This window comes from Drosophila tropicalis, unplaced genomic scaffold, assembly GCF_018151085.1.
Source record: "Drosophila tropicalis isolate 14030-0801.00 unplaced genomic scaffold, ASM1815108v1 contig_593, whole genome shotgun sequence".
NCBI lineage: Eukaryota > Metazoa > Arthropoda > Insecta > Diptera > Drosophilidae > Drosophila > Drosophila tropicalis.
This window is the reverse complement of record NW_027173070.1, coordinates 4,163,814-4,176,065: the sequence shown is the minus strand read 5'-3', so window position 1 is coordinate 4,176,065 and position 12,252 is coordinate 4,163,814. Positions and strand designations below refer to the sequence as shown.

The following is a 12,252-nucleotide window of genomic DNA, read 5'->3' as shown; positions in this document are numbered from 1 at the left end:
TGTCTCTTTCTCCCTTTCTTTCTCCTAACATTTGCCTTTACGCCTTAAAGAAAATTTCTAACAAGTTTTACAACAATGTCGAAGATGCCAACGGCAAATACTAACAACACTGGAGCACTTAACAACTTGCAATTGTTGCCAAACAACATTTTCAATGCTAGATCAGAAGTAGGGAGATAAAAGTGTGGAAGCGTGTGTGGGGTGTGTAGAAGCGGGCTACTCTGATAGATAGAGAGACCAATTCCTGCTCATTCCTCTATGTCAGTTGAGGCATTCGCATTAAGCATATGAAAAAAATGAGAAAATTGTTTCTTACTAATCAAGAAATGTGGTGTGGCGAGGAAAGAGGTCGGGATGGATCACTTCTTGAGGTTTCTTTTACTCAATGGACACTTGACTTGTCTCGGGGCCCAGGCAAATCAATGAAGCGAGTCAAGCTTCAACCAGCCATGACTCCGAGGGGGGAAAGGGTAAGAGAATTGGATGCAGCTTCCTGTATGTATGTAGATACATATGTTGGGTCTTGCTTCTTCATCTATTGCTTGGCATGTGGAACAAGCATTTAAGATTGCATCAGCATGTGGTCAGAAGTCTCCTCCCTGTACTCCTCGTACCACTCATCGTCTCTCGTCTTGACTTGACTCATCCCTCATCTCTCTGGTGCTTGGACAATGCACGTATTTGCAATTTCGCATATCATGTTTGCATCTCTTGGCTCCACAGCAGCCTCCCCATCGCCATCGTCATCATCGAGGTGGCAAAGCTACAAGTTGGACCATTCTGATCCTTTTCCGTCTTGGGCCGCAGCAGCAGCAACTGCCCTTTGGCGTCAAAATTGTGTGCAAGCCTACAACGTTTACCAACACTCCCAAGCCACGCATATGGCCCAGACACACGAGATGTACTTACGGGTTCACTGCACAGTGAAGCGAAATGCAATGATAATTGAAATGAGTGAAGCTTGGAAAGTTTTATGATGAAATTTGCTCTCTTATAAGCATGGGAGTCCACTGTGCCGGTCATCGGTCTCTTGTGTCTCTGGCAAAGTCTGAATCTTGTGTGTCTTGTGGCCTGTGTGTTCATAGCTGGTAATTAGTGTTGTTGTACTTATTGGCAATGGCCCTGGCCTTGGGGCGCGTTACCACCAAAAAAGACGTGGCCAACACGACGTTTATCGCGCGCACGCATCAAGTTCCCTGTTCCAGTGCCCAGTGCTCAGAAACCTGCCTCTTGGCCATGTCTTTAATACGTTCGTTTGCTATCTTGATCGCAGGCTTTTGTGTTTTTTTTTTTGCTTTTGACCAGATTTCACTGACATGGGTGTGCGTGAGTCCCTCTCTCTCTCTCTCTCGCTATGTGTGTCTATGTGTGTGACACTACTCTTTTACAATTTAACAGCGATAATGATTTTGTCCATACAATGCAAATGCCACGCCCCATCTTTGTTCCACAGCCCAATTTTGGTTCAAGCAGATTGATTTGTTTGCCTCTGGCATTGTTTCATTTCCCTTTTAATCAATGCTAATCCCTTGGCCCATGTTCATAAAGCTTCTTTTTATGTCTTGCATGTTGTCTATTGTCTAGGGCAAAAAGAGGATGGCAGAAAGCAGAGCCAAGTGGGGACGAGGGTGGGTGGGGCGTGGCCAATCCTCTTCCTAACCTCATTCATTTTGCAAAATAACGCTACTTTGGCATATTATGTTACTTTTATGCGTTATGTGGCTCGGCAGCACACTGGGATACACACATAGACACACTCACACTCACCCGGACATTTGTCATGCGGCGCACCTACCCTACCTTTCGCCTCCCCTCCGTATTCCTGCTCCTACTGGGCTTCCGCCTGTTTCTACATTTATAGCTTCCTGTCACGCTCAGGCGTGTCCCTCGAGCGCTTGTCGCTATTATTGTCTATTTTTCTCCCCCTTTGGTGCTCTTCCCCATTTCAGCTTCCCCTCTCTGCTATTCGAATTTGGTCCCGAATATCGATAAACTCTCCTGTTTCATTGGAGCATAACGCATACGCAGCATGGAACAGGCGAGTTATTGGATTCGAATGGGAAAAACGATATTTGCATACGAAATGTTAAGTATTGATATAAATGAATTGGATTTCATAAAGGTTTTCTGTATAAATTTCAATTCTCAAGCATAAGTTTTAAAAAACCAAGAAAAAATATATTCTGAATATTAAATATATAATTGAGTAAATTATGAAACTATTGAAGTTAATATTCAAATAAACACGCAGCAAAAATGGAAATTTCTTAACGCCTTTGAAAACTTGTGGTGAAAATGGAAATGACCCTCCGCAAGTGTAGATTAATTTGGCTATTGAGATCCTTAAGAATACTTGAGGGTTCCGCAACCACTCAAGTGCTTGACCTTGTTTTGTGGGCATGCTTATAATTGGTTTATTCTCAGGTGGCTTACTTTTAATCCCACATAGTTGGAGCAGGCCGTGGCCAGAAGCAGGCTATTTCAACTTGAAAAGGCAATAAATAATTGAATCAATAAAATACATAAAACCCAGTTCTATTTAACTTTACCTTCTGCTTACCTCTCCACAGCTTTTTTTTTATTGTTTTTTATGATGATGCGTGTGCGCGCCCAGCATGCAAAAATGTTCATTATGAAGCCAGAGAAATCCGAACCAGAAAGGATGCCCAAAAGTCCTTCTTGTGGCTGGCACACGCGTGAATATTTCGCAATGAAGTTGTAACTACGGCAACTGGCGACAAATCATAAAATTTATATGGAGCCTCCTCCGGGTCCCTTTCTCGTGATCCGACCAAGCCTATGACCATTTTAATGGTTTGATGTTTTTTTCTTTTCGTTCTGCACAAATTTATCGCTGGCTGATTGGCCCCTTGGTTGGGCTAGTTGCCATTGCCTGGCCAACGTTTTGCAGCATAATGCCACAACATCTGCCTCTCTCTTTCTTTTCGCTCCATTTCGTTTCCCCTCCTTGTCCTGGTTTTATTTGAAAACCTTTTATGGATTTTATTCTTCGTATACGTTTTTTATGCTTATTGAAATTGAAATGATTGTGGTAATTGAAATGTTTTTGCATGGTCGGAGTTGACCAGAGAAGAAAATATGTTTTTTTCTTGCCTTGGGACTGGGATAAATGAAATAAAAAAGAATAAATGAAATTCATTCTAAATTCTATATTCATTTAAAGCATTATAACTAACTTTCAAATTGAATGGAGTTATAAAGTAAATGAAATACATTTTTCATTTGAGACATTTGGTGACCCCGATGTGCAGATACGGTGTTCCTTGGGGACACACACATGCCCAATAAGTGTCACTTATGTTTGACAAATCGCATAAAAAGCAGAAGCAAGCTTAGTTGAGTGTACAGTGAACAGGAACAGGAGTAGAATTCATATTTCCATGCGAATGCAAATAACAAAATAATACAATGCGCACGAAGGACATGCTCTGAAGTAGTAAACAGAGACAGAGACAGAGATAGATGAGGGTGTGGGTGGACTCCCGAGGGAGACAACATCTACACACAACACACATACGCACCGTTGTTGCCTGAGCAAATTTGCAAAAGGCGAGCCATTTTTCATAACCAAGCAGGGATGCTGACGGTGACGCTGATGATGACAACTTTTCATGTCAAATGCATTCAGATTTATCTAAGAAACGGAGAGGTGAACGGAAAAGTGAGCGAATGTAAATGTCGTAAATTTCACGCACAACAAAGCATCAGCATCGTATTTTAGACAATTTTGAAGCAAATCAAATAGCAACATTAACTTTAACTCGGATTTTTCTCTTTTCATTTTCACGTCACAGCGGCTCAAAAAGTTTTGCTTCCTCCAAGCGAATTGGAGGAGACTCCTGGTGAAATGGGAAAACCCGTGAAATTACCAAAGGATATGCAAGATGATATGAAAAAAGCAGTAGAGGATGGCTGGACCAAGAATGCTTTTAATCAATATGCCTCCGATTTGATATCCGTGCATCGCACACTTCCTGATCCACGCGATGCATGGTGCAAGGATACAGCTCGTTATTTAACCGATCTGCCCAAAACAGATGTAATTATATGCTTCCACAATGAGGCCTGGTCTGTACTTTTGCGTACGGTTCATTCAGTTCTCGATCGCTCACCAGAGCATCTGATTGGCAAAGTGATTTTAGTTGATGACTATAGTGACATGCGTATGTATCTACAGTTTAAATAGGTGAACGCAGATTGCTTAATTTCTTATACACTTAATCTATATTTTAGCCCATCTTAAGAAGCAGTTGGAGGATTATTTTACTGCCTATCCAAAAGTACAAATTGTGAGAGGAGCCAAACGTGAGGGATTGATTCGTGCCCGAATTTTGGGTGCCCAATATGCCAAGTCGCCGGTTCTAACATATTTGGATTCGCATTGCGAGTGCACAGAAGGTGAGTGTGGGATGGGGTGGGGTGAGGTGATGGCAATTTGCCACGGTTGTGACCATAACAAAGCAAATTTAAGCACTTTATTTCGTTTCTTGGCACGATGTACATAAAAGTGTGGCAAGATATTTATGGGTTTATCCGAAAAGTAGGCAATTTATTTGAGAAAACTCAGTATATTCGTTTTGGTGATAGAGCTCGGTCAGAATTCAGTAATTTACAGTATAAAAATAAAAATCAATAATTATAATTCCATCTCAAAATTTATTTATATAAAAAAGTGCAAATTTATTATTTACGATTGGAAACATGAATAAAATTTAATAAACATTTATCATTTCACTTCGAATAAATATTACACCCTAAAAGTAGGCATCATATTTTACTCGTTTCTCTAATTTCCATTGAATCTCATTATTTTTGCAATATTCTAATTGTTCAGCGAATGCAAATCCATTTAACTAAATGATTATAATTAACTGAACTAGTTTTTTTCTCGTTATTTGCCAAATTGACATGTTGATTAAATATTTTATATGTGGAAATTTTAATTTTATGTTGTGGGTTTGCCCTATAACCATAAACAATCGATTGCGTGAATTGAATTCCCTTTTCGTCGCTTTATTGAGGTCTTATGATTGGTTACCAAATGATATGAAATCCTTTTGAAATGTGACCAATAAAACAAAGCCAAGTAGTAAATCTCGTAATCTTTGAGATACCAGCAAGCTGACGACATTGCCAAAGCAATTTCTCTGCTACTTTTTGTTTCCTTGCAATAAACAGGAAAAATAAAAGAGAAAAGCACACAATCAATTTTCTTTATTGAGTTTTGCTGATGATGAAAAGAAGAAAAACCGTTGAGAGTTGAGGAAAAGTTGCCAAAAACTGAAGGATAGAAGTGTTGAAGGAGAAACATTTTCTGGATTTTATAGTACAACCGGAAAGATAGATGGAATGGGTTGGACAGGAAAAGAATGGGATGGGCAAACGATTGGGTGGGATAGAGCATGGCAGATGCAATTAAATTGTCAATCCTTTTCGTCGTTCTCAACTTGGTTTTGCTTCTGTTTTGCAGGCTGGCTGGAGCCGTTGCTGGATCGGATTGCCCGTAATTCCACAACTGTTGTTTGTCCCGTCATCGATGTTATCAACGATGATACTTTGGAATATCACTACCGCGACTCAACGGGCGTCAATGTGGGTGGCTTTGATTGGAATTTGCAATTCAGTTGGCATGCTGTACCCGAACGTGAGAAGAAGCGCCATAATGTAAGTTTATACTAAATACTATTTACTGCGAAAATGAGGGCGGGCGGTAAGGCAAAGATTTGAAGGATATTATTTATAATGGTATAAAATGCTCTCTGCATGGTTATTCGCTTTTTGCGCGTCTGTATAAATAGTTATTGACCCCCTCCTATTTACCCTAAGCCAGCGCCAACTTTATCCCACATTTCCGTGGAATCGCGTAACCCGAGTGCTTGGAAAAACAACATGAACAACGCTTAAAGCGTTGAAACGTGACTACAAAAACTTGAATGTGGCAGCCAATGCACACAGCTAACATATATATATATATGTACACACATAGATCTAGGGATAAAACACACGCGTACACACACTACACACTCATCCTCTTGCACAGGCTGCAAAAGTGTCAATTGATTTATACGGGAAATCTTGGAAATATCTGATAGTTTGGAACTTAATTTTGTTTTCCACCTCATCCTAGGTTTTCTCCTAAAGTGCGAATTAGATAGCATCAAATGAATTTTAAAAAACATGCTAAAACGTTGTCAATTTTTATGAAGAAGATGATTCATACTTTATACCCTATTTTTTACCTATAAGAAATTTAACATTGTCAGTTCTTATTAACACATTTTATTAGTCTTAAAGAACATTTGAAAATAGTTTCGGTAGATTTAGTCGCCTGTCAGCAAATAGCGAACACACGTTTCAGTCTGCACCCGCCAAACACACACACCCACATACACAAGCAATTAGATACTCTTCTCCTATCGGACACACATTTGCTCCATAAATGGACATACGAAACTGGCAGCCCGATGGGCTTTCAACAGCTGCCAAAATGGGTCGACTCACTCGATTTCGGACCAGCATTCACTTTAATCTATTGCGAAATCTGAAACTCAACCCGTTGGCATTTTGAAAAACCAAGTTTACACTCCTGATTAGATGGTTGACTGACATACATAGATATGTCGCCTGTTTGGAAATAGGTTAAAATCTTCAATTTTCGTTAAACACAATAATTAAAAACGGAAACAACGCAGCTGGCGGCAAATTGTTAATTAAAACATTCTCAGACTCCGTCTGCCATGGTGTGAATTGGAATAAATTGCAATTCTCAAGCCGTATACATGTAAGCGATATTACGTATACGTAGAAAGGAAAAAGCGCCAAATTACAAGCATGTGAGGCAGATGCAACTGGATCAGAGAGTAAGAGAAATGGGCCATGACTGCAATTAAAGGCAGGCCAAAAATGTTAACAGCAAATTCTGCAACAAACAGCCAGTCGAGAGAAAGTCGCACCGAGCCGGGGTATTGTCGTGCTGCGCCGTGCCGGGGTAGACATGCTTCTGCGGCGTAAATATCTGACATAATTGTTTTTACAAGCGCCTAGGGGATTTATGAGAACATTGTTGCCGAAAAATCCTTTGCAACTCGGCAATGGGACAGAAGAGAACAGGATAGTATAGAGCAGAAATTGTTACTGTTTCCTGGCGACACACAAACCCACACACACACACACCCAACATTCTGCGTGCAATTTTTGCCTTGAGCTGCACTTAGCAGCTAAATCAAGTAAAGCATTTCCTGTTCCTCTCGACGCGACCCTGTTCCCTGACGAGGGCAAAACATTGGCAATTTGCCGGAGCAATGTGAAAACCCATAAACGCTGCTCCAGCTTCAGTCTTTGCTGGGGCACATGTGTCTGTATATTTGCGTCGGGTATTTCAGAGTGTCGGCAATGATAATGGCTGCCAAGGAATATGGCTGCGAAGGTTTCTTCAACGAGTGTGTCTCTGTGTGTATGAGTTGGATGATGGCGGTGGCCTCAGTGCAAATGACAGACAGAAAGTTTTTACGTTCAACAAAATTGAAGAGGCTTTTAAAAATAAATGTATGTGGAAAGTAAATTTGCTCAAAATGGTGGGTTTTATGGACCATATGCTTAAAAACAAACCAAAACAATGAGAGGTAAGAACAAAGACCCCTGCCCACCCGTTTTCTAATGAAAATTCCTAGAAAAGTCTTGAGAATGCTTTGTATCTTTATCAAAATCTAAATATAAGCTGATTCCTATGGCTTTACGTTGGTTCATATCTAACTCAGGTGGAGCAAGAAAAACAACAAAAAATATATATAGAGTAAAGAAGCTCAGACTGTGGCCCAGCTGTTGACAGTCTGAAAGCCCAAGCCTGGCCAAAAATCCTTACAACTTTTGCCTTTTGCTGTCTGTCTAAAAGTTGCTTAACTTGTTACGAGATGGCAACAGCAACAACAACAACAAGAACAACAACAACAACATCAAAAATAACAATAATAAACATAGCATAGGGAATCAAAAATACATATTCGTTATGGGTAAACTCCCCATTGCCCATACCTCACCCTCTTCCTGTGTCACTCTGTATTGCCCGACAAACTTCTTACCAAAAGTTTCTTCAGTTTTTGTGTTTGTGTTTCCACTGTGTTGTCTGATTCCTTGGAGAGAAGGTAAAAGTTCCTGCTGTGTGTTCTGTGCTACTTTAGAATGGATATATTTTTGAAAAGTGCTGCCATTTGAAGTGCAGCTGACTGAAAGATGGCTAGCCTGCCAGCCAGCGCACCATCGAGCTGCCAGCGTTTGAATGAAAGGTAGGAGAAGAAGGAGGATTACACGTTAGCTTAAGGCCTGGGGCTAATGGATTTGGCATTTACTTTGGCAGCTGCCATTGACGCTTGACTGCACTTTTCCCTTCAATTTAATACGCAGCTTTTTCGCAACGAATCAATTTTTAAATTTAGCAACTTTCTTCAGGTTATACTCTTTAAATTTCTAGCCCAAAACTATAAGTTATTTGTCTTTAATCTAGTTTTGTTTACTTGTCCAACAATTGTTTTATGTTTCATGTTCAATTATCTAAAGGCAAAAATTTAAATATTTAAAAATGCCTCAAAAAAATAAATGCATAGAGAAATAATATTCTAGATATGCTCCAGAAGCTAGGCAACTAATTCCCCGTCAGCACAAAACAACAACAGCTAAAAAGGATCATAGAAATAACCCCGAAGCATAAAATGAAACTACAAACAATTTCATATAGAAATAATCCCCAGCCATAACAGCAGAGGATGCAAGCACAGTAGAATATATATATAACCACCCAATGTGGTTTGAAACACTAATCCAATTATTCGAAAAAAAAGAAAAGAAAAGAACAGAGAGAAAAAAAAGCAATACAACAGCAACGAAATGAAAGTTTTGTTGTACAATGGGGCGTATGCGTGTCGAACACACACTGAGACACACAAGCAAGAAAGGCATTCAATTTTACTTATATATGTATAGGACTTTTTAAATACATATATGTATTTGTATGTCTCGCCTTTCGTATCGAGAAAGAGAGAAATAGGGTGAGCAGAGACGCACACTGACTCAGAGTAGGCCGAAGTTTACCTATGAAAACTGTTTGCCTGTCGTCATCATAGTCGTAGTCGTCTCTTCATGTTATATATGTACATACATACATGTGTAATGGGCCCTGTGCGAAAAGGTAAATGCTTTCTAATACCCCAAGAGAGCGATAGAGATGGCGTAAGAGACCAAGAGCGAAAGGGAGGAATTGAGTTATGGCGTAGATAACACTCTCCCTCTCTCTCACTCTCTTTATATGTATATCAACCATGTTTGGTACCTCTGTAGTAGGTCTCATCTCTCGTCCATTGCACGTTTCATTTCATTTCTTTCGTTTCACGTTTATTCCTTTCTGATTGCCTATGCGTGCGTTTTTCGAGAGAGATCCTTTTATGCCTTTTGTCTGCCATTGTTGTTCGTATTACGAATAGGTAGTCCTTCATTCCCTTGTTATTGTGAAATCGTGCATAACATTGAGCTAGAGCTAGCTAGTGGAGACTTCTGTGTAAGTGTGTGTGTGTGTGTGTATTCACTGTCTGTGTGTGCTGCGTATGCGAATTTTTCGACGCTTTTCGCCTGAATGACAAATGATGAGCAGTCAATTCGCTGCTTGATTTTACCAAAAATACAATCAAATTGCTCAGGGGAATTGTGGATGATGGTTAGAGTGGTAAATGGAAGCAAACACTTTTGCCTCTTTAATGATAAAGCCGGTTAAGCATTTGTATTGAAGTCAAATTGGATTTGATGAACACACATAAAAAATGAGTAAGTCTCTTGAACCGACATTTGGTAATTGTCTCACTTAAGTAATGCATGAATAATGAAAATGAAAATTATTATGTTTATATTTTGGCTTAGGTAGTTTACGTTACAAACTTAAAGCTATTAAAGGCTTTAAAAGCTAATCTTAGTTAGAGATTTAACTAACTAACTGACTTCTCTCATTAACTCTCAATCAAATTTCAATGTTATTTCAAGGATACCTCTCACATGTTGCTTTCGTCATAGATAAAAGTTTTTATTAAAAATTGTCTTACAAAATATTCTTTATAATTTCACATGGTCACGGTTTTCGGTTTTTAATTAACCAACCGATATTTCACTGCCCTCAAAATGGGATATTTGTCATTAGTGCAGAGTCCACGGAAATCATCGTAGGACAAATCGAACAGAGCGATTCCACCCAAATTGTTATTCTTGACGTAGCCGGCCTTATCGGCAGCTGTATCGGGATCCTCAAAGCTTACCCAGATGCCATTGTTACCCTTCTTGTCGGCAGCACGATAGGCATATGTACCGAAACGCTTGGCTGGATCTTGAACTTTGGTCAACGGAGCATTGGCACCCTTGGCATAAGCATTATTCTGATTCGGCAAGAGCGCACAGGTTTCGGGCCAACTGTAGATACCATGCAGTTGAGTGTTTCCACCCACTGGAGCTTCATCCACAACATGGGAGACCGGTGGGAGACCGGTTTCACCGGAATCCTCTGACAATTTCCATGGTCGGCCATATGTAGCTACGCCCACATTGATTTTACTAGCCGGACAACTGTGACGCAGCCAATACTTGACCTGGGCATCTACATTGAACTCGGAATTGCGTTCGCTGAGCTCATAAATTGGGGCCGTGTAATCAGCCACTTCAGGGTTACGTTGTGGGGTAAAGAAATCAAATGCGGCCAGATTAACAAAATCAAGATAGTTGATCACAGCGGGCACATCATAGAAAACTAAGCAGGGAGACAGAGACTCAAATTAGTTGATATTTCCAAATAATTTTTTAAGACTTCAAGTACTTACGCGATGAATTAACATTTGGCAAAACTGTTGTCGAGAGCAAAAGGTTATCGGGACGCAAAGCATTCTTTATATCACGCAACAAAGCGGTGAACTGTTCCTTATGCTCTTCAGATTTCTCATCCACAATTGAATCGCCAGAAAAGACCTTCTTGAAACCCTTCCAGATGCTGCCAAGACCACTGTGCACCTTCTTGGGTTTGTTTTTGGGGAATTGCCAGGCAATATCTAGACCATCAAAGCCATAGGTCTTAACAAGCGAGAAGACAGTGTTCACGAAACGTGTACGACCAGTGGCATTCTCCAGAAGCTCTAGATACTTATTGGGCAAATCCTTGGCATCTTCTCCCGTCTCGATATCCTTGTCGCCACCCACACTCAGTAGAATGCGCAGATTGGGATATTTGCGCTTCAAGCGGGTCACAGTACGGTACAGACCTTTGCCCAAATCCAAATCCAATTGCTGATTAAGGCTCACCGCTTTGTGGGATTCACGCTCAATGCCCGCATAGCCATAGATCAGATAATCACAGAATTGCAGGGCCGGTTCCAATTCATCGATTACCAACTTGCCCAGACCTACAATTAGAATAAAGAGAGGGAAATGTTAATTAGAACCAAATGTTATCTCTCGCCTACATTTCCAAGAAGACACAATAACAAGCAAATAAACCTCAATATTTTGCTGCTTATTACTGATAAGCAAACTAAGTTTTCAGTTTCATTGTCTTGATTTCCAATTAGCAGCTGCTTCCAGAGCCACATTACGTAAGAAGTTTCTTTTGAAGTCAATAAATGGTTGATGGGTTGGTTAACTTGATTGTTTATTCGCACTTACCCTCTTTAACGAAACTCGCCGAATCGTAGTAGCAAACCAAATGCTTTTGCAGTCCCTGTGGCTGTTGTTGACCCACCTTCACGCCCTGTACACCAACTGTACTGGCGGTCAGGCATATCAGCGATACCAATGCCAGTGTCTTCATCGTGTTTATTCGACTTTCAATTTCAATTCAAATGAGCTGTTCACCGCTCGACTGTCGACTTGAAACTGATCGACACAAATGAAGCTGAGTTCGTTGAAGGTTGCTCGGACTGAGCAATGTGTAAGGGGATAGACAACAAAGCAAAGCTTAGAAGTTTATACAGTAAACAATGACTATGACCTCACGATATGTTTTTGTTGTTATTTTTAATATAGAATAAAAGGGAGGACTTATATAAAATACATTTATTATTACTTAAACTGGTTTCAGTGTTGCTTAACTTGCGCACTTAAAGTTAGTTGAAAGTTACTTCAAAGTTAAGCGTCAAAAATGAGTTTGATTAGTTTTGCGTTATTTTTTTCTTTCTTCCTTTTTTCATTTTTTTTTATCATTTTATGTTTTTA

General features: G+C 40.0%; 2 protein-coding genes across 5 annotated transcripts in view; one reads left to right on the top strand and one right to left on the bottom strand.

Annotated features, from left to right (window-relative positions):
• The window catches only part of LOC137577601 (putative polypeptide N-acetylgalactosaminyltransferase 9), a 61,464-nt gene that overhangs the window by 31,925 nt on the left and 17,287 nt on the right, over nucleotides 1-12,252 (top strand). For all 4 annotated transcript variants that reach the window (XM_068291115.1, XM_068291113.1, XM_068291112.1 and 1 more), the window contains 3 exons: nucleotides 3,816-4,184; nucleotides 4,255-4,419; nucleotides 5,492-5,685. In XM_068291115.1, coding sequence (XP_068147216.1) covers nucleotides 3,816-4,184; nucleotides 4,255-4,419; nucleotides 5,492-5,685 — 728 coding nt within the window. The remainder of the gene's footprint in view (nucleotides 1-3,815; nucleotides 4,185-4,254; nucleotides 4,420-5,491; nucleotides 5,686-12,252) is intronic.
• On the bottom strand, nucleotides 10,060-11,925 carry Idgf6 (Imaginal disc growth factor 6). Its single transcript, XM_068291117.1, has 3 exons — nucleotides 11,704-11,925; nucleotides 10,869-11,444; nucleotides 10,060-10,798 (listed from the first exon to the last, which is right to left on the bottom strand). The coding sequence occupies exons 1-3, from the start codon at nucleotides 11,846-11,848 to the stop codon at nucleotides 10,146-10,148; spliced, it is 1,374 nt and encodes a 457-aa protein (XP_068147218.1). The 5' UTR covers nucleotides 11,849-11,925; the 3' UTR covers nucleotides 10,060-10,145.

What these genes read in the sequence shown, in the direction of transcription:
- Idgf6 (XM_068291117.1), bottom strand. Translation starts at nt 11,848, where the DNA reads ATGAAGACACTGGCATTGGTATCGCTGATATGCCTGACCGCCAGTACA. An exon ending in GGCGAGTTTCGTTAAAGAGG is followed by an intron (nt 11,445 to 11,703) that starts GTAAGTGCGAAT and finishes TTCTAATTGTAG; the next exon opens with GTCTGGGCAAGTTGGTAATC. An exon ending in GCCAAATGTTAATTCATCGC is followed by an intron (nt 10,799 to 10,868) that starts GTAAGTACTTGA and finishes CTCCCTGCTTAG; the next exon opens with TTTTCTATGATGTGCCCGCT.